General features: G+C 38.3%; 2 protein-coding genes across 2 annotated transcripts in view; both read left to right on the top strand.

Annotated features, from left to right (window-relative positions):
- The first annotated feature begins 3,279 nt into the window (after window positions 1-3,279).
- On the top strand, window positions 3,280-5,281 carry LOC134222221 (uncharacterized). Its single transcript, XM_062701362.1, has 7 exons — window positions 3,280-3,461; window positions 3,577-3,934; window positions 3,994-4,087; window positions 4,407-4,715; window positions 4,772-4,883; window positions 4,963-5,193; window positions 5,265-5,281. The coding sequence occupies exons 1-7, from the start codon at window positions 3,410-3,412 to the stop codon at window positions 5,279-5,281; spliced, it is 1,173 nt and encodes a 390-aa protein (XP_062557346.1). The 5' UTR covers window positions 3,280-3,409.
- Window positions 5,282-12,161: 6,880 nt separating this feature from the next.
- The window catches only part of LOC134225223 (mesencephalic astrocyte-derived neurotrophic factor homolog), a 32,032-nt gene continuing 20,014 nt past the window's right edge, over window positions 12,162-24,179 (top strand). Inside the window, exons 1-2 of the mRNA XM_062705104.1 lie at window positions 12,162-12,401; window positions 12,461-12,585. Coding sequence (XP_062561088.1) covers window positions 12,299-12,401; window positions 12,461-12,585 — 228 coding nt within the window. The 5' untranslated portion in view covers window positions 12,162-12,298. The remainder of the gene's footprint in view (window positions 12,402-12,460; window positions 12,586-24,179) is intronic.

Here is a 24,179-nt window from a genome sequence, read left to right as displayed (position 1 = left end):
CTAATTCAAAATATGGAATAGATTTGTGAGACAAAATAATAACAAAACTGTGAATTAAGATTTGTTTTTCGCGACCCACAGTTTGGGAACCTCTATCCTAGAGGATTTATCGGAGAGATTCCTGAAACTTCCGGACAAATTCGTGTAGGAAATTTGGGAGGAATTTCAGAAACAATACTAGAACGATTTTTTGGAGAAATTCATAAAGGAATTCTCAGATAAAATACTGGAAGAATGTCCAAAGATATTTCTTGAAGAATTTCCAAAGAAATTCAAGGAAGAATATAGCGAAGGTGTGTAATAAGATTCCTCCGGATTTCTTTTAAGAACATTTTCCTGTAGTAATTTACCATGGAAGATCTGAGAAATATCCGTTTAACACCAAAACAATTTCAATTTCTTGTCGACATTCGTAAGAATTTTCTATGGGAATTATTTGAGGCAAATTTCTTGTGGAAATCAAAAGGATTTTTTTTGTGGGAGCTCAGTAAAACTTGTGGAAGTTAAGAAGAATTTCTCGTTGAATATTTGGAGTATTTCCATTATTTCTTCTTAACGGAAATTATTATAAATTTCCACTATAATTTTACCTGAATTTTCAATTTCAATTCTCTTAAATTTAGAAAAGAAATTCCTCATCGGAAATTCTCCTTATAAAATTCACGAAACATTCTTTGAAATTTTAACTAAGAACTCTTTTAAAAATCCACGGGAAATTCAAAGAGCTTCCCGGCGGATATTTAGAGGAATGTGGAATGATGGTATGCATATGCCATTTAGAATAAATTTAGAAAAAAAAACTTGTTCTAGCTCAACGGTTGAATAGATTAAATCTAGTCATAGAAGAATTTAGTCTATGTTTGCCGCAAATTAGATAGGTCATTGCGTTCCGAAATGATCAAAATACCTTTTCAAAGACGCCGCCAAAAAAAATTCAAACGAATGTTACCATCGGGAATTTTTCACAAGCGCACAGCTCAAATTTAAGTGTGTATGAGGTCTAAAATGCGTTGCAGTTATCAACCGGCTAGAGTGAATGTATTTTATGTTTGAGATTCTAAGTTCGAGACAAAGACTATTATAACTTTTGTAATACGCTGGATTTTGTTTTTACGCGATTTACATTTTCTCAATTTTCCACTCATCCTAAATGTTTAACGTATATTAATTATCATGTGATTTTTCTTTGATTTATTCTGGATTTTTTGAAACATGTTGCGAAGAGTTTGGTGGCAAATTGAAGTCACACGATCAAAAATACGAGCGAAAAAAAATCGTGTAAAAACAAAATCCTGTGTATTTATATACCTAGTTTACATAGAGGTCGCAGAATTTATAAGCTTATAAGTAAGTAATGGGGCCTTCTTTAGCCGTGCGGTAAGACGCGCGGCTACAAAGCAAGACCATGTTGAGGGTGGCTGGGTTCGATCCTCGGTGCCGGTCTAGGCAATTTTCGGATTGGAAATTGTCTCGACTTCCCTGGGCATAAAAGTATCATCGTGCTAGCCTCATGATATACGAATGCAAAAATGGTAACCTGGCTAAGAAACCTCGCAGTTAAAAACTGTGGAAGTGCTTAATGAACACTAAGCTGCGAGGCTGCTCTGTCCCAGTGCGGGGATGTAATGCCAAGAAGAAGAAGAAGAAGTAAGTAATGAAATTATATTTTCTATTCGCTGGCTTATTGATTGTCTTCAAGTGTCTTCAAATAAGTAGGGATAAGTCTTCAAATATTTTGAAAAGTCTTCAAAATGTCTTCACGAAATAAATGTCTTCACAGAGATTCAAATGTCTTCAAATTGAAGACATGTCTTCAAATCTGGCATCTCTGATCTGCGTTTACTCAAATAAATATCTCAGAGTCTGACTCAAAAATAAAAGAATAGGCTTTTTCACGAGACGTTCTATTATTGCCTGATTTTCTCAAAATTGCACGCGGCGAACCCTTCATGAAAGGTACCGCCGCGCTTTCTGCACCCCGTTTACTTGATTATTGGGTGAATATTTAGCATTGTGGTGTATCGTTTGGCGCGGCCGTACCTTTCGACAGTCATTCGACGCGTGAAGTTTTGTGCAAGTACCCATTTGGGAACATTACAAACGCCGCGCAGTGCCCGGTAAAAATCGTTTACTCATTAATGGGTACTTTTTCTCTGCTATCTCTTTCTCTCTGCTGAAAAATTCACCCATTTTGGAAGAATAAGTGGATTTACTTATTTAAATGAGTAGATCCACTTATTCTCCCAAAATGGGTAAATTTTTCAGCAGAGAGACAGAGATAGCAAAGAAAAAGTACCCATTAAAGGTTGGTATCGTGTTCAAAAGAAATTTCTTTTTCTATCTCAATCACATGTTAAATTCCGTTTACTGAATCGGAAAAGTAAAGAATTGAAACAAAATTCTTTCAGTAGTATTCACCTGACAAGAACAAAAATCAAAATTGGAATTTGTAAGGTTCCCACGCAAAGTAATGGGAGCTGTCACTTTACTTTCGGAAAAATATTCTGCTCGATTATTCCGTAAGTACAAGTGACATTTTGCTCCATGCAGATCAGTTGTCAAAATTCCGCTTGGTAATAATGAACAAAATTCCGTAACCCCTCTACTTTTTAAGTCGATACTGACCTTAATGAGTAAACGTGTTTCTCCGTGTGTATCATATCCAGAAAATCTGACAATATAAGGTTATTTTTTTATTGCGAGAAGATAGAAAAATTCGAACGAGGGTCCGACGGTCGACCGTCGGAATGTTGTTCCGCAAACGTCAAATCACTTGATGCACGGAAAACAATGTTGGTTGATTTTTTTCGGTGTGAATGTTGATTATTGAAATCAAAGAAAATATGTAACTTTAAACGAGTGTTACGGGCCGCTATATATTTTAAATTAGTTTTATGATACTTTCAAGTCATTTCGGAACGTTTTTATGCGATTTTGAATTATTTTAGACTTCTCGAATATTCTTGATACCAAGGAATATCAACACTTTTCGCACAGTGCATGTCATTTGAAGTTTCCGACACTCAGTCTTCTACTTCTTCTTTGCTCCGCAAAAATAGAAGTTTTCTCTGTTCTCGCAATACGTGTACAGTGATCGTTCGCTAATTGGGGCACGACCTCACCCCAACTACACTCAGAAATCGATGAATTCACGGAAACACTTTTTCTTAGTATTTTATTATCTAAATTGAATTTATGCATTGAATATACTAAAATCTATTCTTCCGATGAGTAATTTTAAGCATGACTATGAGTAACTTGGTTTTAGCGTTAGCGATATCTTTTTTGACTTTTCCAAAGCGCATGCCACTGTTGTTGTTGTTGCCGTTTTCCGTTTTACTTATGTTAGCAACATAATCAAATGATATTTAATTTTTACGTTTAATGTTATGCCAAACTGTTTGGTGAAATGGATGCAGTTCGCCAAGACCTGGGTGACGAGCTAATCATGAAATTGAATGGTAAGTGAGATCTTTTTCTCCTCAAAATGTTCTTTTTATTTCCGACCCGGAATAGAGCACTTTGTGCAGACAAGTACAATTAAATTTATCTTTATTTATTTTCTATGTTTTATAGATGAACAGATAAACACTGTAGAAACGTTCCTTCTACTGACTCAGGACATGGTTATGCGTGATCTCGGATTAAAACTTGGCTCATGGTTACGGATAGACAGAGCTCAGCAGGCATTGCGAAGTGAAGGTTGCTCGACGACTCCTCTGCAGGATTCAACCAATAAGAAACGACACACAATGGATGAGGACATTCAAATAAGTCCTTCAGAAATCAAGGGTATCCTTGAATCGGAGCTAAGCTGCCAGAAATTGTTGTACGGGAAGCTTGCAGAAGGGCGAGCGCTTCAGAAAAACGAGAAAAATCTAATCTGCCGTACAATTTGTCCCAAAGTATTCAACAGTGCGATGAAAACTGGAAGGTAAGTTTTTGCTCTGCTTAAGAATCTTCAAACAACACTATTGGTCCTCTCATTCCTAGAAAGATCACTCTCAACGAGAAACAAAAGTTGGCGAAAGCCATCGTTGAAGCTTTCGATTGTCTGAAATGCGATACTCCGGGGAAACCAGTTGAAGTGAGTATTATTTTAATGGTGATGCTAGATAAGTGAACGTTCATAAATTACCCCAACTTGTAGGATTAGCCAAGATTTCATACAAAAAATGCCACGAACGGAGTAGCCCCTGCTTTACTTATTAAATTTAAGCGTGGCGTTATTTATGGATGGTCCCTGAGTTAGGTTTCCAATGGGATTTGTTGTAAATTAAGAATAAAAGTTTTTGTTTATTTTTATATAAGAAAATTATCCAGAGCCTTTTAGTCTTCACTTGTCATAAGAAGAATTAATGCTATTCCATTTATTTACATCTACCATTATTATTCAATCGTTTCAGGCCGAATTCTTTTGGAAATGTAACGGCGAAGATAAAGGATCTCACACTGGATTTATTCAAAATTGGATCCGAAACTACAAATCAAAATCAAACCCAGCTAAGCGGATTCGTCAGCAGAAATTAAAGTTATCTGATGAAGAAGTTAAAGCTTGCGAGGAACTATGCGCTACAGAGTTCACCCCAGAATTATATCCACGTGTAATGCAGCTACTGACAACAACTTTCCGGTACAGGCAATCGATAAGAGCCTCTGACAAATCAAGTTCTGAAATTTTGTCCGAATTTCCATGTTTATTGGATGAAGACGCGGTAAGACATATAATTCGTCTTAATATTGCAAATAATGTTTGTTTGTTGATTTTTAGATCCATCAGGAATTTGAGCTCATGTTTCCAAACCAGCAAAACGCAACAAGCTTCGAGTCCATTATTCCGTTGTGTTTAATGCTCAAGCATGAATTCGATGAAATTGCGAATGGTAAGTTATAGTACATATAATGCGTAAGGTAAACCGCAGATTATGTCCTGAAATTTATTTTTATTTTATATGTTTTCAGATGGAATTCGAGCTTTAGCTAAAATTTCCTCTGAGCTTACACAACAAGGCGCACGTAAATCAGACCCAGAAGATCTACCACCGATTGAGGACTTCTTATCAGTTTTTGTCCGATGGCGTCAGGAGGACAAAAATTTGGACTACTTCTTAACTAATTTGGTTGACACAGCGCCTTATGTCTTCTGTGACACTTTCTCTTTCGCAGAGGGTGTATACTATGCGATAATCAACGGTACACACTTATTTACAGTTTGGTTGTTCGGTAATATTTTTTACCGAATTGTATTGTAAATCTCAATCAAGTACTGAAAACTCGGTAGTTTTGTCAAATTTTACTGATGAGCAGTAATCATTTTGAAAAATTATTGAAGTACACAGTTAGTTTCAATTACCGAAGTCGGTAAAATTTTACTGAGTTTTTGAACAGCTGACTTTACTCGGTAAAACATTTTTACTAATAAGTCAGTAAAGTTGAAAATGCTTGAAATGTCAAGAATTACTGATATAGTCAGCAAATTTTTTTGCCGTCTTTTTCGGTAATTTATTTGTTTACTGTGGTTTACCGAAATATTCAGTAAATTTATTTTTTAATGTTTCTAAAAATCTAAATAATTTTAATGTTCCATTCCTAACTAATTTTGATCATTATCTTTAATAAAAGTGTCAGTGGACGCATTTGAGTTTCAAATTAGCATGCTTGCAAAAACGCTTCGGACTTGGCTTCGGATGAATCTGAAATGTTTTCGATTTGCACCCATCGTGATTTTGACGCTGCTCAAGAGATTTGGCGGGTGTTGATTAAGCTTTGATGGCCGGGAAATTTTTGCATGAAACATGTTTATCCCAATTTTTCTGTCTGGAAGCTGGAAGGTTAACAAATCGCTACATTTGCCTGAATTTTGCGGGAACACCAGTTCTTGGTCTCTTATTTCAATAGCACGTTAGTCAAAAGCACGTCCTCAGTCTTGGCCTCAGCTCACTAGCAGATTTTTTCATCCTCGTCTTGATTTGCGCTTCCCGGAAGCGTCCAAATGTTTTTGCCTAATAAAACGCTGATGCTGCAGATGTTCTTTTCAAAATATAGAACGAAGTGGTTGAGATGATAATGCAAAATACGCGGGACAAATTTCTGACATTTGATTTTGCAGAGTCGTTCGGTACAACAATAAAAAAATACAGAGAACTCGGTAATCGCATTTACTGACTTTTGGCTTAAGTCAGTGAAGATTCACTTTTACCGATAACTCAGAACAAACTAGAACAGTACTTCAATAATTTTTCAAAATGATTACTGCTCATCAGTAAAATTTGACAAAACTACCGAGTTTTCAGTACTTGATTGAGATTTACAATACAATTCGGTAAAAAATATTACCGAACAACCAAACTGTAAATAAGTGTGTACTGTTCTAGTTTGTTCTGAGTTATCGGTAAAAGTGAATCTTACTGAAACAACAAAATGTCAATTTCAAAAAAAATTGTTTAGTCAATTGAAACCAACTGCAGCTTGCATATCGGGCATAGTTTTCTCCCGGCTTTGGATGTCGTACTTACACAGTTAGTTTCAATTACCGAAGTCGGTAAAATTTTACTGAGTTTTTGAACAGCTGACTTTACTCGGTAAAACATTTTTACTAATAAGTCAGTAAAGTTGAAAATGCTTGAAATGTCAAGAATTACTGATATAGTCAGCAAATTTTTTTGCCGTCTTTTTCGGTAATTTATTTGTTTACTGTGGTTTACCGAAATATTCAGTAAATTTATTTTTTAATGTTTCTAAAAATCTAAATAATTTTAATGTTCCATTCCTAACTAATTTTGATCATTATCTTTAATAAAAGTGTCAGTGGACGCCCTGGTGGACGCATTTGAGTTTCAAATTAGCATGCTTGCAAAAACGCTTCGGGCTTGGCTTCGGATGAATCTGAAATGTTTTCGATTTGCACCCATCGTGATTTTGACGCTGCTCAAGAGATTTGGCGGGTGTTGATTAAGCTTTGATGGCCGGGAAATTTTTGCATGAAACATGTTTATCCCAATTTTTCTGTCTGGAAGCTGGAAGGTTAACAGATCGCTACATTTGCCTGAATTTTGCGGGAACACCAGTTCTTGGTCTCTTATTTCAATAGCACGTTAGTCAAAAGCACGTCCTCAGTCTTGGCCTCAGCTCACTAGCAGATTTTTTCATCCTCGTCTTGATTTGCGCTTCCCGGAAGCGTCCAAATGTTTTTGCCTAATAAAACGCTGATGCTGCAGATGTTCTTTTCAAAATATAGAACGAAGTGGTTGAGATGATAATGCAAAATACGCGGGACAAATTTCTGACATTTGATTTTGCAGAGTCGTTCGGTACAACAATAAAAAAATACAGAGAACTCGGTAATCGCATTTACTGACTTTTGGCTTAAGTCAGTGAAGATTCACTTTTACCGATAACTCAGAACAAACTAGAACAGTACTTCAATAATTTTTCAAAATGATTACTGCTCATCAGTAAAATTTGACAAAACTACCGAGTTTTCAGTACTTGATTGAGATTTACAATACAATTCGGTAAAAAATATTACCGAACAACCAAACTGTAAATAAGTGTGTAAGGGTGAAATCAGGAGTGATTCAGTTTGATTCTAAATTTTCGACCACTATTCTAGTTTGCATCTGGAGCAAAATAGAACGAACGCACTTGTTTCCCCAGCAGTGTTCTATTCATGTTTTTCAAATTTTCAATTAATTGAAATCATTATGTTACTGCCAAGAAAGGCGCCGGAATTGCAAAGTGGATTGATCCGTAGATAAAATGACGCATCCATACACCAAAACAATTGAAAAATATTTGAATCTCGTGATTCAATCGTGGTTCAAATCTGCAGAAAATAGAACGGAGCGTTATACCAGTTTTATTTTTTTGACAGTTGACTGGTATAAAAACTGAATCTAGAACAGCTGCTGGGAAATTCAATGTTTCAGATTCATATTCAAACTGACAGCCCCGAACGATTTGGATCACTGCTGATTTTACTCTAAGTCGTATAAGATCTTCAACTATCCAGTTCCATCCAAAGCAAAGAAAGTTCTCAGTTTCTTTGATATACTTGTTTACGATGTATGTAAATTTAGCCGCGCTGCTTCTGTTAATAATTTATGCGAAAAAATACGGAAATCAATAAGGCCGGCATCCTCATAAGAATAAGAATGTTTGACAGGTTCGATTTATGTTTTACGTTCCATTTTATACTACAAGAATGGTTTCAATAAAAAAAAACCATACATCATAAAAAAGTAGTTTTTTCCTTGAAAACGAGCTTGAAACAATGATTAGAAATTAGCAAAAAAGTTACTAAAATTGACTCACAATATGCCTAAAATCTAGTTATTTTGTGACACTGTCAATTGCACAGGTTTAGTTTTGAAATAACTAAAAATTATGCATTGGGTTTCTATATTGAATTTAGTTTTACAGAGCTATCTACATTTTAGTAATGTTATGCATAAACCCAGCTGAACCGTGATTTTGCATGAAAAATAGTCATTCAAGTCTACATTATTATCTGAGTGTAGCGAATGCCGTTCGTTAATTGGGGCGTTTTGACAAGCGTCAATGTTGTTTACTTTTTGCTTTGAACAAAGGAAAATTTTACGCGCCAGAAAATATCGATCCCGCCAAACACGGAAACAAAACGTCAACGCGTTTTTGACATCACATTCTGACGTTTAGCTGCTTTTTAATTGGGTTTCGCCCCAACTAAAAAGCGCCCCAACTAGAAAAAACCCAACGCGAACGTTCACTGTAGTGATGTGGACACATTAAATAGCGGATTGTGAGACTTTATCTACATAAACCATTTCTTCCTTTTCATGTGTTGTTTTTTGATGAAGAAGAATGAATGCAGTGCTCAGGCCTTGCAAACAAGGCACGACATAATACTTCAAGCTCTATCTGGAATAAGGGCGAATGTCGCAAGAGAGAATTCTCTTCGCCGACTTCCCCTCTTTTAAATTAAAGTGACAAGCAGATGATTTCGTTGCGGTTTTTCCCCTCAGAACGAAAGAAAACAATGAAAACTTGCATTCTGAGGTGATAAACCGCGATGAAATCCACTGCTTGTCACTTTTATTTAAAAGAGGGGAAGTCGACGAAGAGAATCCTCTCTTGCGACATTCGCCCTTTTACCAGATAGAGCTTGACTTATTATATTCATGGTAAGCATTGTTTTTTTTTTCTAATTCTATAATATTGTTTATATTTGATATATTTCTTAAATTAGTATTGGCGAACAGCAGCTTTACAGGATTGAATGCTAGGTCTCTATTTCATTTATTCTTTACACATGCATGAATTTCCCTTACAATATTACTGATTTGATTAAATATATGCAATGGGGTTGGGAGGGTGCATCAGGGCATCAATGAAATTACAACTGGACAATGAAGTGGTAGCCAATCGGAGTCAAGGAAGGAAAGTATTAGTCGTTCGCGTCTATTACTTTTATCTCCAACAGTTGACCAGTTGACGCGCCCTTCTTCAAACAAACCATCCCGTGGAAAGCTTGATGAGTATTGCAAATTTCATTATTATATTTGTTGGATCATTCTGCTGGAAGGAGATTCTCATTTTCCCGTGGGTTTCGTGTAAGTGTCTCTGCTTACAGGTCCACCACCCCCATTTTTGGCCCTTCATACAGCAGTATGTTGAATTCAGAATGATATTGAAATTTGACCTTACTGTCAAGTGCTGGGTGGTGCGGATAGAATCGATTTGGTTGTCAAACTGAAGCCAAAATTTTCTATTGTGCCGGAGCCAAACATTGAAGATTGTGGTTATGTTCGTTTCTGATCTAATATTGAGAAGTATTGTTATTATTTTGGGAAAAAATAAAAATAAACTTTGTTTGAGTTTTGTATTCCCCAACTAACATTTAATGTCAATGTAAATGTTATTTCAACTCGTCTATACGGCTTCAAGTTGAATATGTGTGTTATACATATGATCAAGAACTTCTATTCAATGCTTTTACCAGCAAATCTGGCGAATCTATTCAGCTGTTTTTGACATGCCTGCACAACTACTTTACAGCATGTTACACAATTTTTTCTCAATCTTTACTAAACCATTTAGTAATATAATTCGCTTCAATGGCGCTTATTCAGATTTTTTGAATCTGTTAAATAAGTTTTATACAGCCACTGAATTCAATTTGATTAAATATTATTTGAGAGGAGAGTAAATTTCGGAGTTTATTTATTGTTTCTTTTTTGTTAAAACTCAAATATCAATTTTGTTGCTACCTAGATTCGAACTCCAGATCTCCTGATTCAATGGCCGCTGCTCTGTCATCACCGTCACTTTGACATATGTAAATAGCAAAGAAAATTATGGACGTGCTTCTTCGCATACCCTATAGGTTGTTTTACTAACGCTATTTTCAGATTCATGCTGTATAAACGTTAGAAAGAGGCCTACATGCTGCTTTCAGCACATAAGCTTAAAAATTATGATTTCAGCATTATTTCAACCATTATTCAAACATCTGTCAGCATGTTCTGTGGGCTAACTTCAATCGCTGAAATTGTTTTTAGGCAACATTTTCTCGATCTGTATAGATGCTACTCTGCTGCTAATCGTTTAACAGTAGCCGTCAACAGCAATATCGCTTCTAAATGGCTTGTTTTCTTACACTATCTGCTAGTATTAATGACAGCGCTTTGTCAGTTGCTATAAGAGCAGGTGAAAACCTTTATAGCTGCATTACAGAAATCGATAGCTCATATACAGCTCCGGCAACAAAAATCAAATGTAAACATTGTGTGATAAGCTATTAAAAGAAGCAGTATAAGGTTTACTTAAACGTTGTGTAATCTTCAAAGGTACAGAAGTTGCCTAAAAGCTTCGTTAGTTCATTTATAGCGCCATTACGCTATATTGTTAGTGCTATAACAACAGCGAAAACGTTTTCATTGTGAATGCTACTCACCGTAATATGGGAAGTTACTAACAAGCAACTCAATTACATACATGAGCTCTTAACCGATAAGTTTTGTTGCTAATTCAGACAGAGCTGTTTTATGACTATATGAAAGCTGCATAAACGATAAAAGATGAAATATATTTGGCACAAACTGACTAGCTGATAGATATTTGGGTAATAGTCGAGTTGAAGTTTAAGGGATTATTCGCGGAGGCTTTTCTTTTATTCAGCATTGGTTGCTTTTATTCAAATATTATACAGCCAAAGGCTAGAAGTTGAAGCTTTTAGCACCAAAATTGTTAGTTGGGTCTTTGTAACAAATATTCTCACATTATATTTCGAGTGGAAAATTAGTGGGAATGCAACTAAAAAGCATTCGTTACGAAATTTCACGAGATTCAGCAGCTGATCGGAGCATGAATGTATGTAAACAATCGTAAAGTCATGTAGAGTCTAGCGCATTTGTGCGCTCTCATGCAGCGTGGAAAGAGAAATTCGAAGAGCGGGAAATGTTTGACAGCCAAGTAACTGCAAAATAATTTTGTTTATGGGAGTGATTTCAAAATATCCCTCTGCTCGCTTGAGCGCAGAAAAGCGGCTCTATCCGCAGTACCCAGGTCAAGTGGAACCGCATGCAGAGCAAGACTCCAGCCAGGATGGTGGCTAACTACATACATACATACATACAAGAAGAATGAATGCAGTGCTGGCAGAGTCATATTTTCTATCCGCATTTCTCTTATTCAGGCCTCTATAGTATAAGTACCCTCGTAAGTACCATGGTACAAGAATCTTGAAATGAGTACCATACCAATTATTGTCTTTATCAAAGATAGTCTTGGAATAATTTTTTTGTCCTCTTGTACTATATGGTACACAGGTGTGTCCCAGTGTCCTTATAGTATTTATAAGAGCATCATTATCGGTCGCGAGCATTTTAATCACCCACGCAGCGCTTTTATTTTAGTTTCGTCACTCGTTTCCGTATAGCAAATGCTACACTACTAAAAATCCACACATATTTATTGGCAAAAATCCATAGATTTAACTTACGTCGATTCGTAAAAAGATTGAATTAAAGAATTTTAAGATCTAAAATCAGTAAAATCGATGCGTATTATACCTATAAAGTCGCGTGTGATTGTCCTGTAGTATTAAAAACCTCGTTTTGTTTACTTTTGTTACATACGACTTTATGAAAAATTATGCTTGATTTACACGTCACTCACAGATCGAGGTCAACACACACCATCGTTGTTCATCAGCGGCTTTTCAACACGTCATGCAAAAGTGAAGAAGAGTGGATTGTTTCATTTTTGATCAGGATTGTAAAGTTCGGGTGCCTCGTTTTAAATAAAATAGTACTACCTAATGATTTATGTAAAAATGCTGCGGATCGAGGTAATACTTTTATTTATATCTATCCTCAATTTCCTCCCGATTTCACATGGTTTGAAGGAAGCGGACTGTGAAGGTAAGTCGACCGTTTCTAAACTCCAAAGCACTCGCCAATTCGAGACTTCCTATTTTCAGTTTGCGTCAAGACTGTCGAAAAATTTGCTGCTAGCCTAGATGATTCAGTTAAAAAGGATACAAAGAAAATAGAAGATGAGTTCCGGTTATTCTGCAAGACAGCCAAAAACAAAGAACAACGATTTGTAAGTCTGAACACTCTTGTTACTGATGGATCCACATGTAGGAAAAAATTTAATATATGTTTTGGACAGCAAACCGTATTTGCTTCTCCGGCTTTTTTCAATTAGTGTTGAAAGTGATTTTTTTTATAATTGAAATAAGTTCATCACTAGCTTCTAGCGTAACTCAATCATAGGACAATTATGCGCATAATTGTCCCATGTACATAGAAATCCCAGCAAACATTGAACACATGCATTTGGCGGCAATATAGAAACCTTCGGTGGTTGGCATGTACCTATTAGAAATATCTTTTCTGAAAACTAAGTACTAAGAAACCCCCTATTTCTTCTTTCTTAATGAGAGGTTGATTTTATTGTCTATACGTTAATAGCACTTTATGAAATTCAATGATAAATTTCTAAAATCCCACTCATGAACCAAATATTGCCACGGATTTTTTGAAAGCCCTTCTCACACCAAGGACGCATGTCCTGTGAGAGAAGATTTAAATAAGTTCAAATTTGCCAAATGTGAGGGCAATCAAAGTCCAATTTCTGAAAGTCCAATTTCTGAATATTTCAAGCTCTATCTAGTAAAAGGGCGAATGTCGCAAGAGAGGATTCTCTTCGTCGACTTCCCCTCTTTTAAATAAAAGTGACAAGCAGTGGATTTCTTCGCGGTTTATCACCTCAGAATGCAAGTTTTCATTGTTTTCTTTCATTCTGAGGGGAAAAACTGCACCGAAGTCATCTGCTTGTCACTTTAATTTAAAAGAGGGGAAGTCGGCGAAGAGAATCCTCTCTTGCGACATTCGCCCTTATTCCAGATAGAGCTTGATTTATGAATATGCTTAACGCGAAAAAGTTTTAAATTCCCATGCAAAATTGATGACGGATAACGTTAATCGAATCCCTTATTCGCCGAATTAAAATTTTTCAAACGCTAGAAATTCACAATTATTTACTAGTCAAGCTAATTCTACCCACTATCATCAACGAACAATTTTTTGCTCCTACACTCTGAGAAAAATCTATACTAAATAGATTCAAAGTCATTCTAAATCGCTATTCACCTGGTTGACCCCGTCTTCGTTTAAGTGCAGGCTATACTTGGTTAGTATAACTTTCATTTATAAGACAATAGTATAAAGCGAGTATATTAAAAATAGTATTTGCCGGCCTAATTTTATTTTTGTTTTGAACTTTTTACTGTTTACAAAAATAACAAACAGCTTTGAAACATTTCAGCAAACATTTTATTATTCAGGGGTATAAAAAAATATGTACTATATACTTAAAGTATTCAAACAAAAAACGTTTCGAGGCAATATGAGCAACCGAGTGGGCAACGCAACAAAAGATCAATTTATATTTTTCTGGTCAAAGTGCCGCAGATCCATTTCCTGACTGCTGGCATCGCACCCGATGGCTCCACGATCATTTCTGGTTGGCGTAAGATGTTCCCTGGCTTTCCGTTGGTGACTCAGCGTAACTTTTTCATAGTTAGTTCTTATGGAGTCGCCGGACACGTATTGGAACGAACAACGTGCCGGAAGCGTCGTTTTCTAAAAATAAGCACTATAAGCGATAATTTCGTCGAAAACCATTTTTGAGCTTACCTTTATTTTGCGTCTTCTAAAACATCGTATATCAAACATATCAAAAGATGGTGGGCTATCGTTGATTCGGTGGCAGTTGATAATGTGGGAACAGATACGGGTCCAGCCAACGCCACTTATGATGAAGGAACATGAACAATTGTTTGCAGTAGATGGAAAAAATGTGCTTTCAATCTCTTTCAATAAATATCACAAGGCGATCAATGCATTAGTAAAATAGTGTTGCCTTAGTCGGTGGTAGATTATATTATATTTTTGAATAGATTACTTTTTAAACTAAGCCTAGAATAAACTTTGCAAACATAAAAAAAGATTAATTTTTATACTATTATAGGTTTTTTCTATTTCTGAGTGTACCCCGTAACGAGTAGCAAGCAGGGACGGGAACGGTTGACATTTCTTTTTATCATTAAATCCGCCCGAAGTAAAAGAAAAACAAAAACACGGCAGCCGTAGCAGCAGCCACGACCAAGCAGACGACAGTCAGCATATGATTTTTTTTATTTTCTCTCCCCACAATTAATGTTTCTGTACACTCATTTCACGACGTATAACCGTTTTTGGTGGTAAATGATTATTTCTCTACTCCTTGCTCATTTTAGGGACTAGAACTAATGAATTAGTACCAACGGCTAGCATTCTTTCTGGGCTTTGCGCCACAGGCAATTAAACTCGAATCTGTTCTGTTTGCACTGCGCACGAACCGAAACAAGAAATCTGCTGAATGCACCGACGGCTCGACTCTCACGCAGCAGCAAGCAGGAACATACAAACAGTTTGCCTCATCGGTAAAAACAATGTCGCAATGAGGCGTACATTTTTTTGGAAAACTGTTTCGGTTTGTGCGGTGCGTGAAATTTGATCGGATAAAATGTAAACATTCGCATAATCACAGTGTTTTACTGTACATTTCCCAACACTGGTAGCAAGCACTGCATTTTCTACCCATTCCCTTTTCCCCCGGTAGCAGGGGGAAAATCTCTCACTCTCATGTCTGTATACACTCTCGATAGGTACATACCGTGAGAGACTTTTTTCGGTAGCTGTTACGATAATGAACTGATTCAGGGGGCTACACTGCCCATGATCGCATATTTGTAACATTTGCATTTTTTTCGATTTTGAGCTAAGCCAATGAATCGTCTTCAAATTGTTGGTTCTTTGAGTTGGCCAGATGAAATCAGAAGGTATGTTCTGGAAAACTTGAAAAAACCAAGTTGTTTTGTAACATTGAGCAAAGTGACCGCATAACAGTAACACTTAAAAATGTTGTCGCCGGTATGCCTTGTGTCTCGAACGAAATTTTACGCAATTAATTTGTACTCAAAGAACATGTAATGTTGATGTTGCTAGCGAAGAATTTAAGTATTAAATTTTTTTAAGTAATTTCTGTATTTTTTTAGAAAATTTCTTAGATTTCCATACTTATGCATATCACAAACTTTATCCTTCCATTTCTCCCATGCCTACTTTTGTCGATTGTTACAAATATGCGATCATAGGCAGTACAATTCATGATAAATTTCTTTTAATAAGCCCCAATTGCGGGGGGCACCGATTCTGATGATGCATTTCAACTTGCTTTACACAGCAGTGTGAAAAAAAATCCAAATCTCGCGCTTAGAATCATAGAGGCGTAACTGTATTGATCAATTTCTTCTTTCGTTAATAATTCAACAGGCTTCAAATGGCTATTTCTCAGTGGTTTTTCAACCGATTCTCTCAATTTTTTTACCAACCTCTTAGCCATCTCTTCTAGTTTCTGGACATTGCAAAATATTGTATCTATTTTTCACTAGAGCTGTGGGAGTAAACCAACGGATTTAGAAAAATGCGATTTTGGAGATATACTTATATTTCATTACCAAAAATGATATCTATTCATAATTACTTACTTACTTATGGATCCTGTACACCTCCGGTGGTGCAAAGGGCCAACTTGAAAGATCTCCATCCTGAGCGATGCCCGGCTATCGCTTTAACCTGTTGCCAGGTTAGATTTTGGTCGACTTCTTTTATTTCTTTATTGAGGCTTCGCCGCCATGAGCCTCTGGGTCTGCCTCTGCTGCGATGTCCCGCTGGGTTCCAGTCTAATGCTTGCTTACAGATTTCGTTTCCGCCCTACGTAGAGAGTGGCCGACCCAGCCCCACTTCCGATCCCGAATTTCTGTTGTTATCGGCCTCTGGTGACAACGACGATGGAGCTCGTTGTTTGAGATCCAGTTGTGAGGCCACCAGGCCCGAATTATATACCGCAGGCATCTGTTAATGAAACACCTGCAGCCGTTGAGTGTTCTCCACTGATACACACCATGTTTCGCTAGCGTATAACAGCACAGATTTCACGTTAGAGTTGAAAATTCGTATTTTGATGCGTTCACTTATCTGCCTGTTTTTCCAGATATTTCTTAAACCCGCAAAGGCAGCCCTTGCTTTCTTGATCCGTGCGCCTATGTCGATCTTGGTACCGCCGTCTGACGCCATTTGGCTACCAAGATATTGGAAGCTTTCAACATTCTCCACTGGTTGCTCGGCTACTGTGACACTGGAAGGAGTCACCGTGTTTACATCCAACGATTTGGTTTTGTTGACGTTGATGACTAAACCTGCCGAGGAGGAGCGATTGTCAAGGTCGTTGAGCTTACTCTGCATATCAGAGCGCCGTTGCGCGAGTAGTTCAACGTCATCCGCCAATTCGAAGTCGTTTAGGTGCTCCATGGTTATAGGCTGCCATAACAGCCCGCGGTTTGGTTCACGGTCAATCGCTTCTACCAGAATCTCACCGATTACGATGAGGAACAGTAACGGTGATAGAATACATCCTTGCCTCACACCAGCTACGACCCGGATAGGGTCGGACAGGACCCCATTGTGCAGCACTCTACACGAAAAGGCCTCGTACTGTGCTTCGATGAGGCCGATGATTTTCTCAGGAACCCCCTTGCGTCTCAGGGCGCCCCACATATTCTCGTGATTGAGACGGTCGAAAGCTTTTTCGTAGTCAATGAATACCAAGTAAAGGGACTCTTGGAATTCGTTGACCTGCTCCAAAATGATGCGGAGCGTGACAATATGGTCCACACAGGATCTTCCGGCACGGAATCCGGCTTGCTGCCGTCGGAGAGTCGCATCGATCTTCTCCTGAATCCGGGCTAGGATAATTTTGCACAGAACTTTGAGAACGGTACACAGCAACATAATGCCTCGCCAGTTATCGCATACAGTCAGGTCACCCTTTTTGGGCACCTTCACTAAGATACCTTGCATCCAGTCGACCGGGAAAGTTGCGGTGTCCCAGATATTACGAAATAAACGATGCAGTAGTTGAGCGGATGTCATGGGGTCAGCTTTGAGCATCTCGGCTGATATGCGGTCGACCCCTGGGGCTTTATTCGATTTCATGCTTTGGATGGCTGTTTGAATCTCTAGCAGTGATGAAGCTTCGGTATTGACACGTGTTATACGTCGGATCCTAGGCAGATCATGCCGAGGTGGTGATGGCCTGGTTGGCACTTGAAAAAGTTGTTCGAAGTGCTGGAACCAGCGTTTCAGCTGGTCAGTTAGGTCGGTCAATAACTGATCATTCGCGTCTTTCACAGGCATCGTTGCAATCATCTTCGCCCCGCTTAAGCGTCGTGAGATATCGTAGAGGAGGCGAATGTCCCCGGTTGCGGCGGCTCTCTCTCCTTCGTCGGCCAGAGAGTCTGCCCACGCTCGCTTGTCCCGTCGACATGAGCGTTTTACTTCCTTCTCAAGAGCCGTGTCAGACTTTGGCTCCTCTGGTTTTCGATCGCTCTATCGCGGCTTTGGCTCCTCTTCGCTCCTCTATCTTCCTTCAGGTCTCATCGGTGATCCATTGTTTTCTCTGGGTGCGTAGTTCGCCCAGATTGTTCTCGCTGGTGGCGATGAAGGCATTCTTGATGGCGGTCCATTGGTCTTCCACGCTGCCACCTTCCGGAATATCTGCAGCACGCGTCTCCAGTCCTTCAACGAAGGACCGTTTCACCGTGGCATCTTCCAGTCGGCGTGTGTTGAATCGTCGTCCAACTCTTTCCTCCTGCCGACGAATCCGCGCAATGCGCAGGCGTATTTCGCCGATGAGGAGGTGATGATCAGACGCGATATCGGCACTACGTTTATTCCGTACATCAAGAAGGCTCCGTTTCCATTTTCGGCTGATGAAGATGTGGTCAATTTGATTTTCTGTAAAGCCGTCACGGGAGACCCACGTGACCTTGTGAACCGGTCGATGAGGGAAGAGCGATCCCCCGATCACCATGTCGTTATTACCACAAAATTCTGCGAACAGCTCTCCGTTTTTGCTCATTTCTCCGAGACCATGGCGTCCCATAATGCGCTCATGGTTCGAGTTGTCGGATCCGATCTTCGCATTGAAGTCGCCCAAACAGATCTTGATATCACCCTTCGGAATTCTATCTACGACGGCATTGAGTTTACTGTAGAAGTTCTCTTTGTCTTGCAGATCGGTAGCATCGGTTGGCGCATAAAATTGGATTATAGTAAGGTTTCGGACCCGTGTTCTTAATCTGGTAATGATTATCCTTTCACTTATAGGTTCCCACTTCATAAGCGCAGAGTGTGCCTGAGCGCTTAGTAGGAAGCCAACTCCGCGATGCCGGGGAGCGTGTTCACCTCGTAAACCAGAGTATAGCAGAACTTGTCCCGACGGCGTTCTGTGTTCTCCAAAGTTTGGCCAACGGACTTCACTCAGTCCCAGGATCTCAAGCTTCATGCGGCGTGCCTCATTGGCAAGTTGTGCCAATTTACCCTGCTGGGCTAGGGTTAAAACGTTCCATGTTCCTATTCGTGTCCGTTGTTTCGCGCTAAGAGTCGTCGCCGTAAAATCAGTCCGTATTCTTTCATTATCGGATTCTCGAACAAATTGATGTTTCGGGAACAGTAGGTTGTTGGCCCAAGGTTCCCTATCCACCGGGATGGGGCTGCCATCTTAGGTATAGCTTGGGAATAGCATTTCATACTCAGCCGCTGGATGCCAGAACAGACGCTGTTGGAGCCGCACCTCCTTGGTGGACAGACGCTCGATCAGTCGGGTCAAATTTGTTTAAAGTCCCACCCAACACCAGGACTAGGCTAGTGCGCTTTGAGCGGCACACGATCGCTTTGATAGGGCCTGCTTGGGGACACATGCAGCTTTTCATAGAAGTTCAACAGAGCCCACTGTCGAACCCCACCACATCCTAGGCAGACCCCACAGTACGCACCCTCTCACTCTAGCTGATGTCAGAAGGACAACAGTGCCCAGGCTGCACTACCAGCTAAGTACGCAACCCTTAGCTGGCGGTCAATTGTCATCGGAAGACCCGTGGAAGAGTGAGTATTGGAACTTGTGAGGACCAGAGCTATGTTAGGCGCCCCTTCCCGGATGTCAACTCACCATTTCGCAGCCCATCTATTCATAATGTGATGATGGAAATGATAGAATAACACATAAAAGACCACCTGGAACATCAGAAAACATTTTGAGCATCCCTACTATGCATACGATGATAATTCGATGCCTTTAGGAACCTCTTTATACTACAGGATGTATGAAGCTTCAGAAAATGTTTTCAAGCATGTTGTCTACTGTGAACTTGTTAAAATAAAAGTAAAGTATATACGAAACATGGGTGATAATGAATTATGATGTTCTAGGATCTCCGAAATATACTGGAATTTGAAACAAACGGTCTACTGAATCAACCAAGGCTTCCATAATGCCCCCAGCTCATACTCCAGGACCATTAGAAGATCTTACAACATCTCCTATGCCTGGATTTGAGACGCAGGTGGAAGAAAATTATTCGGAGGACATGATAGGGTTTATACTGCGACTGAGGACATCATGGAAGCCTTGGTTGATTCGATAGACCATTTTACTCAAAATCCAGGACAATTCGGAGATCTTAGAACATCTCAAATGCCTGGATTTGAGACGCAAGTGAAAAATAAATAAGGGAGGGACATAATTGGGTTGATACCGCGGCAGGGGACATCATGGAAGCCTTGGTTGATTCGAAAGACCACCTCACTCACTCAAACCCCAATTTGGAGATCTTACAACATTTCAAATGCCTGGATTTGAGGACGCAAGTGAAAGATAAATACTCGGAGGACATAATTGGAAGCCTTGGTTGATTCGGTAGACCATTTGATTCGAATTCCAGTACAGTTCGGAGATCCTAGAACATCATAATTTATTATCACACATGTTACGTACACTGGCCGGCATAATAAAGTGCCCACTTGCCGTTTTTCATACAAAATGGTCAACTTTGGAGCTCTAGATCTTGGGTTCCCGTGAACCGATTTGGCTGAAAATTTTACCAGAGCTCAGATATAACTTGAATTTTAACATATCTATGTTTCGAGCATATTGACTCACAGGGTTAAAAATTATTGCGGTAATACCAACGTGAATTTTTTGGCAAAAAATTGTTTTTCAAATACCTCGAAAACTACATCTCTAAGTGTACAGGTATATATAGCAAACTTTTTCGTATTGGCAAAATACGCGTTTTTGCTGAATATGTCATCAGTCTACAACCTATAGAATTCAAGATATTTAAAAAATAAATTTTTGCCAAAAAATTCACTTTGGTAATACCGCAATAATTTTTTAACCTGTGAATCAATATGGTCGAAACTTAGATATGTTAAAATTCAAGTTATATCTGAGCTCTGGTAAAATTTTCAGCCAAATCGGTTCACGGGAACCCGAGATCTAGAGCTCCAAAGTTGACCATTTTGTATGAAAAACGGCAAGTGGGCACTTTATTATGCCGGCCAGTGTATATAGTTTACATTTATTTTAACAAGTTCACAGTAGACAATATGCTTGAAAACATTTTCACAAGCTTCATACATCCTGTAGTATAAAGAGGTTCCTAAAGGCACCGAATTATCGTCGTATGCATAGTAGGGATGCTCAAAATGCGTTCTTATGTTCCAGGTGATGTCTTTTATGTGTTATTCTATCATTTTCATCATCATTATATGAATAGATATCATTTTTGGTAATGAAATATAAGTATATCTCCAAAACCGCATTTTTCTTAATCCGTTGCTTTACTCCCACAGCTCTATTGAAAATTTGGACACCCCTAGATACAATATTTTGCAATGTCCAGAAACTAGAAGAGATGGCTAAGAGGTTGGTGAAAAAAACTGAGAAAATCGGTTGAAAGCCACTGAGATATAGTCATTTCAAAATTTAGTATTTTTTGAACGAATGTATCCGCGTAAGTTTTTTTAGCGAATAAATCCCAGTGTTAATCTGAAATTCGCTCATTGATAAATAGAAAACATCTAAGAAGAGGAATCGATCAATGCAGTTACACCCCTATGACCCTAAGCGTGAGAAATTCCAATTTCCAATTCCAAAAAATTTTCATCCAGAAGCAGTCCCGTGAAAATTCAGTATTCAAACTCCCGCAAGTCGACCAAATTTAACTTGTCAATAGGTTAAGGTGAGAGTTGGACATTGTCCAGGAAGGAGATTTTTCAGATCAGGCCTTGACAACATTCGGGTTGCACAAGGCCCATACATTTAAAAAACTCTCATATATTTTGTTGTCATAAAAGAAATTGCATTAACCATTAACCAAATTTCATTAACCATTTGAAATGACCCCAGATTGTCACGATCAATGAGTCCCATTTAGAAACTGAAATATTACTCAGCTACCTATATAATTCAAATTAAGTGAAAACTATACTGATGTATATTGATCTTGGTTATTCGAAAAAAAATGATGTCTCTTTTCAAAACTTAAATAATAATATATTGTTGATGATGAATTGTTTTTTATTCATAATCATCCGGAGCAAACATAAAACAAACTGGAGTACGAACGGAAACGTGCGCCTTTCGGAAAACCACATCCCGACACCCCGACCGAGTCGAAGGTGCGTCGCGTCTTTGATTGTTCCGATTATTCCCTCAGCGCATCGAACGGGTTGGGCTCCCCTGCTGAACTGTTTAGAACTAGCACCTAATTGTGTCTGCGTCGCATGCTAAAGAGGATTGTGAGCAAAAACAGAGAAAGTTGGCACGTTGGTTCAAAGCGCGCGAAGAACGAGTTGACATACGCAATGGGGCGGTTCCTTCATTAGTGCTGCCACCTGGAAAAGTTTCGAGAAAAAGTAGAATCATGGAAATTTGACATGGATGATATAGAAAATGAGAATTAAAATGCCTATAATAGAACGTTATAAAATTTCTTCGATGCGTTTTTTTCAGCCCCGTGGCAAGAGATGCTTCTCAGCGTAGCGAACATCTTCATGAATATGTCCAGCATACATTTTGAAAAGTACTTCTCCCGAATCGTCCCTTTACAAGCAACTGGATTTTATCCAAAATATTGTTGGCTACACTTTTTCAATTGTGTCAAAAATAATACCAGTTATTATGGGCATGTAAATATAATCCTAAAACATCTTTCAGCACACCATTTATTTCATTTCATTTTCACTAATGAATGTTATTCGATTTGCATCCCCGGACCATTTCAACTGTGATGCTGATCACAGTATAAACAATAATAATATCTTTTGTTTGATTCGGAGCGGGAGAACAAGTTACGAAATATGATTTCGAGTAGCGTTTGATTTCACCAGTAGATTCCCTCCAATTCGTAAGTTTATTATATTCTATCATCAAATAACATAATTCCCATGGTCAAAGATGTAAATCTTGCAAATTATTTTGAAAACAATTTTCAGATTTAACCAAAACAAATAGTAAACAAAACAAATAATGTTTATTTTCGTACAATAACAACGGACGGTAATACGCTAAGAGAAGAATGAATTCTGTCATCAAAAGAAAAAGTAGAATCATGAAAAGAATTTCACAGCGAGGTATGGAATGCAACTTTCAAAATAATTTTCAAAATTTCAAAATAAAATTTATTTAAATAATTTATAGCATGAGGTTAGAATTTTTATTATCTACATTATACATATATTAATTTGATTGCTAATGACAATGAAGTTTTTTCTTGAAATGATTCCGGAGATAGTACTACTTTTAATCTTAATTGAATTTCTAATCCCGCCTAATAAATCATTTTCAAAAAAATCTCTGTTTGTAATTTTTAAAATTATTTTCAATTCCATTGGCTATACCTTGCCGTGTTAAATTTCAGTGATTCTACTTTTCCTCTGATGACAGCGTTCATCCACTTCTCCTCGCGTATGAGCTACCGTCCGTGGACATGGTGGATATTGTCAAACCCCTTGTGATAGTATAGGACGCCAGTGGGGTGGTTTTTTTAGCTACGCACGTGCACACGTATACTACATTTGATGCTGGATACCTTGCATGAACGCGGCGTGCACGCAGCTTGAAAAAAAACGCTACGTGGGCATCGGCCATAAGGCGAACCCTCAATGTCTCAACTTTTCAACATGGATCTAGGGTGGGTGTACCAATTGTCGCCATACATAAGAACAACTATTTTTTTAAAAAATAAGTAAAAGGCATGTGGGTGGACTTTATATATCAAGCGAAAGGTTTTACTTCCTGCTCCTTAGAACAGCTGTGAAAACCACAATAAAATTGTTATAATCATCAAAATTGATTAATCCATAATAGGAACGCATGCACCAGTTGTGGCACTATTCTTAATTTTGGTTCCTTATTTGGCAAATCCCATTGTTTTCTTATGGGACTGGCCAAATAGGGACCACTAGTGAGACAACTGGTGCTAAGGACGTCAAAAATTAAGCAAAATCAATTTTTACAATTATGCTCTGCTTGTTTTGGAGGAGATCAAAGGTTTTATCGTATCATATGAATATGCTTTATCGATATGAACTTGGTTTGCGGTGATTTGATTGGTCATTTGGCATATAAAGCACTAGTGCGACAACTGGTGCTATAGCCACAACTGGTACATCTAGCCTATATGAATAACTCATAATCTTATGAGCAATTCTCTGTGAAATCGAAGGTCGATTTATTTTTGTATT

This window comes from Armigeres subalbatus, chromosome 3, assembly GCF_024139115.2.
Source record: "Armigeres subalbatus isolate Guangzhou_Male chromosome 3, GZ_Asu_2, whole genome shotgun sequence".
Classification (NCBI taxonomy): domain Eukaryota; kingdom Metazoa; phylum Arthropoda; class Insecta; order Diptera; family Culicidae; genus Armigeres; species Armigeres subalbatus.
This window is presented reverse-complemented; position numbering and strand designations above follow the sequence as displayed.

Coding starts and splice junctions, on each gene's coding strand:
- LOC134222221 (XM_062701362.1), top strand. CDS start 3,410: ATGGATGCAGTTCGCCAAGACCTGGGTGACGAGCTAATCATGAAATTG. Junction 4,716..4,771: donor GTTTATTGGATGAAGACGCG/GTAAGACATATA, acceptor GTTGATTTTTAG/ATCCATCAGGAATTTGAGCT. Junction 4,884..4,962: donor ATTCGATGAAATTGCGAATG/GTAAGTTATAGT, acceptor ATATGTTTTCAG/ATGGAATTCGAGCTTTAGCT.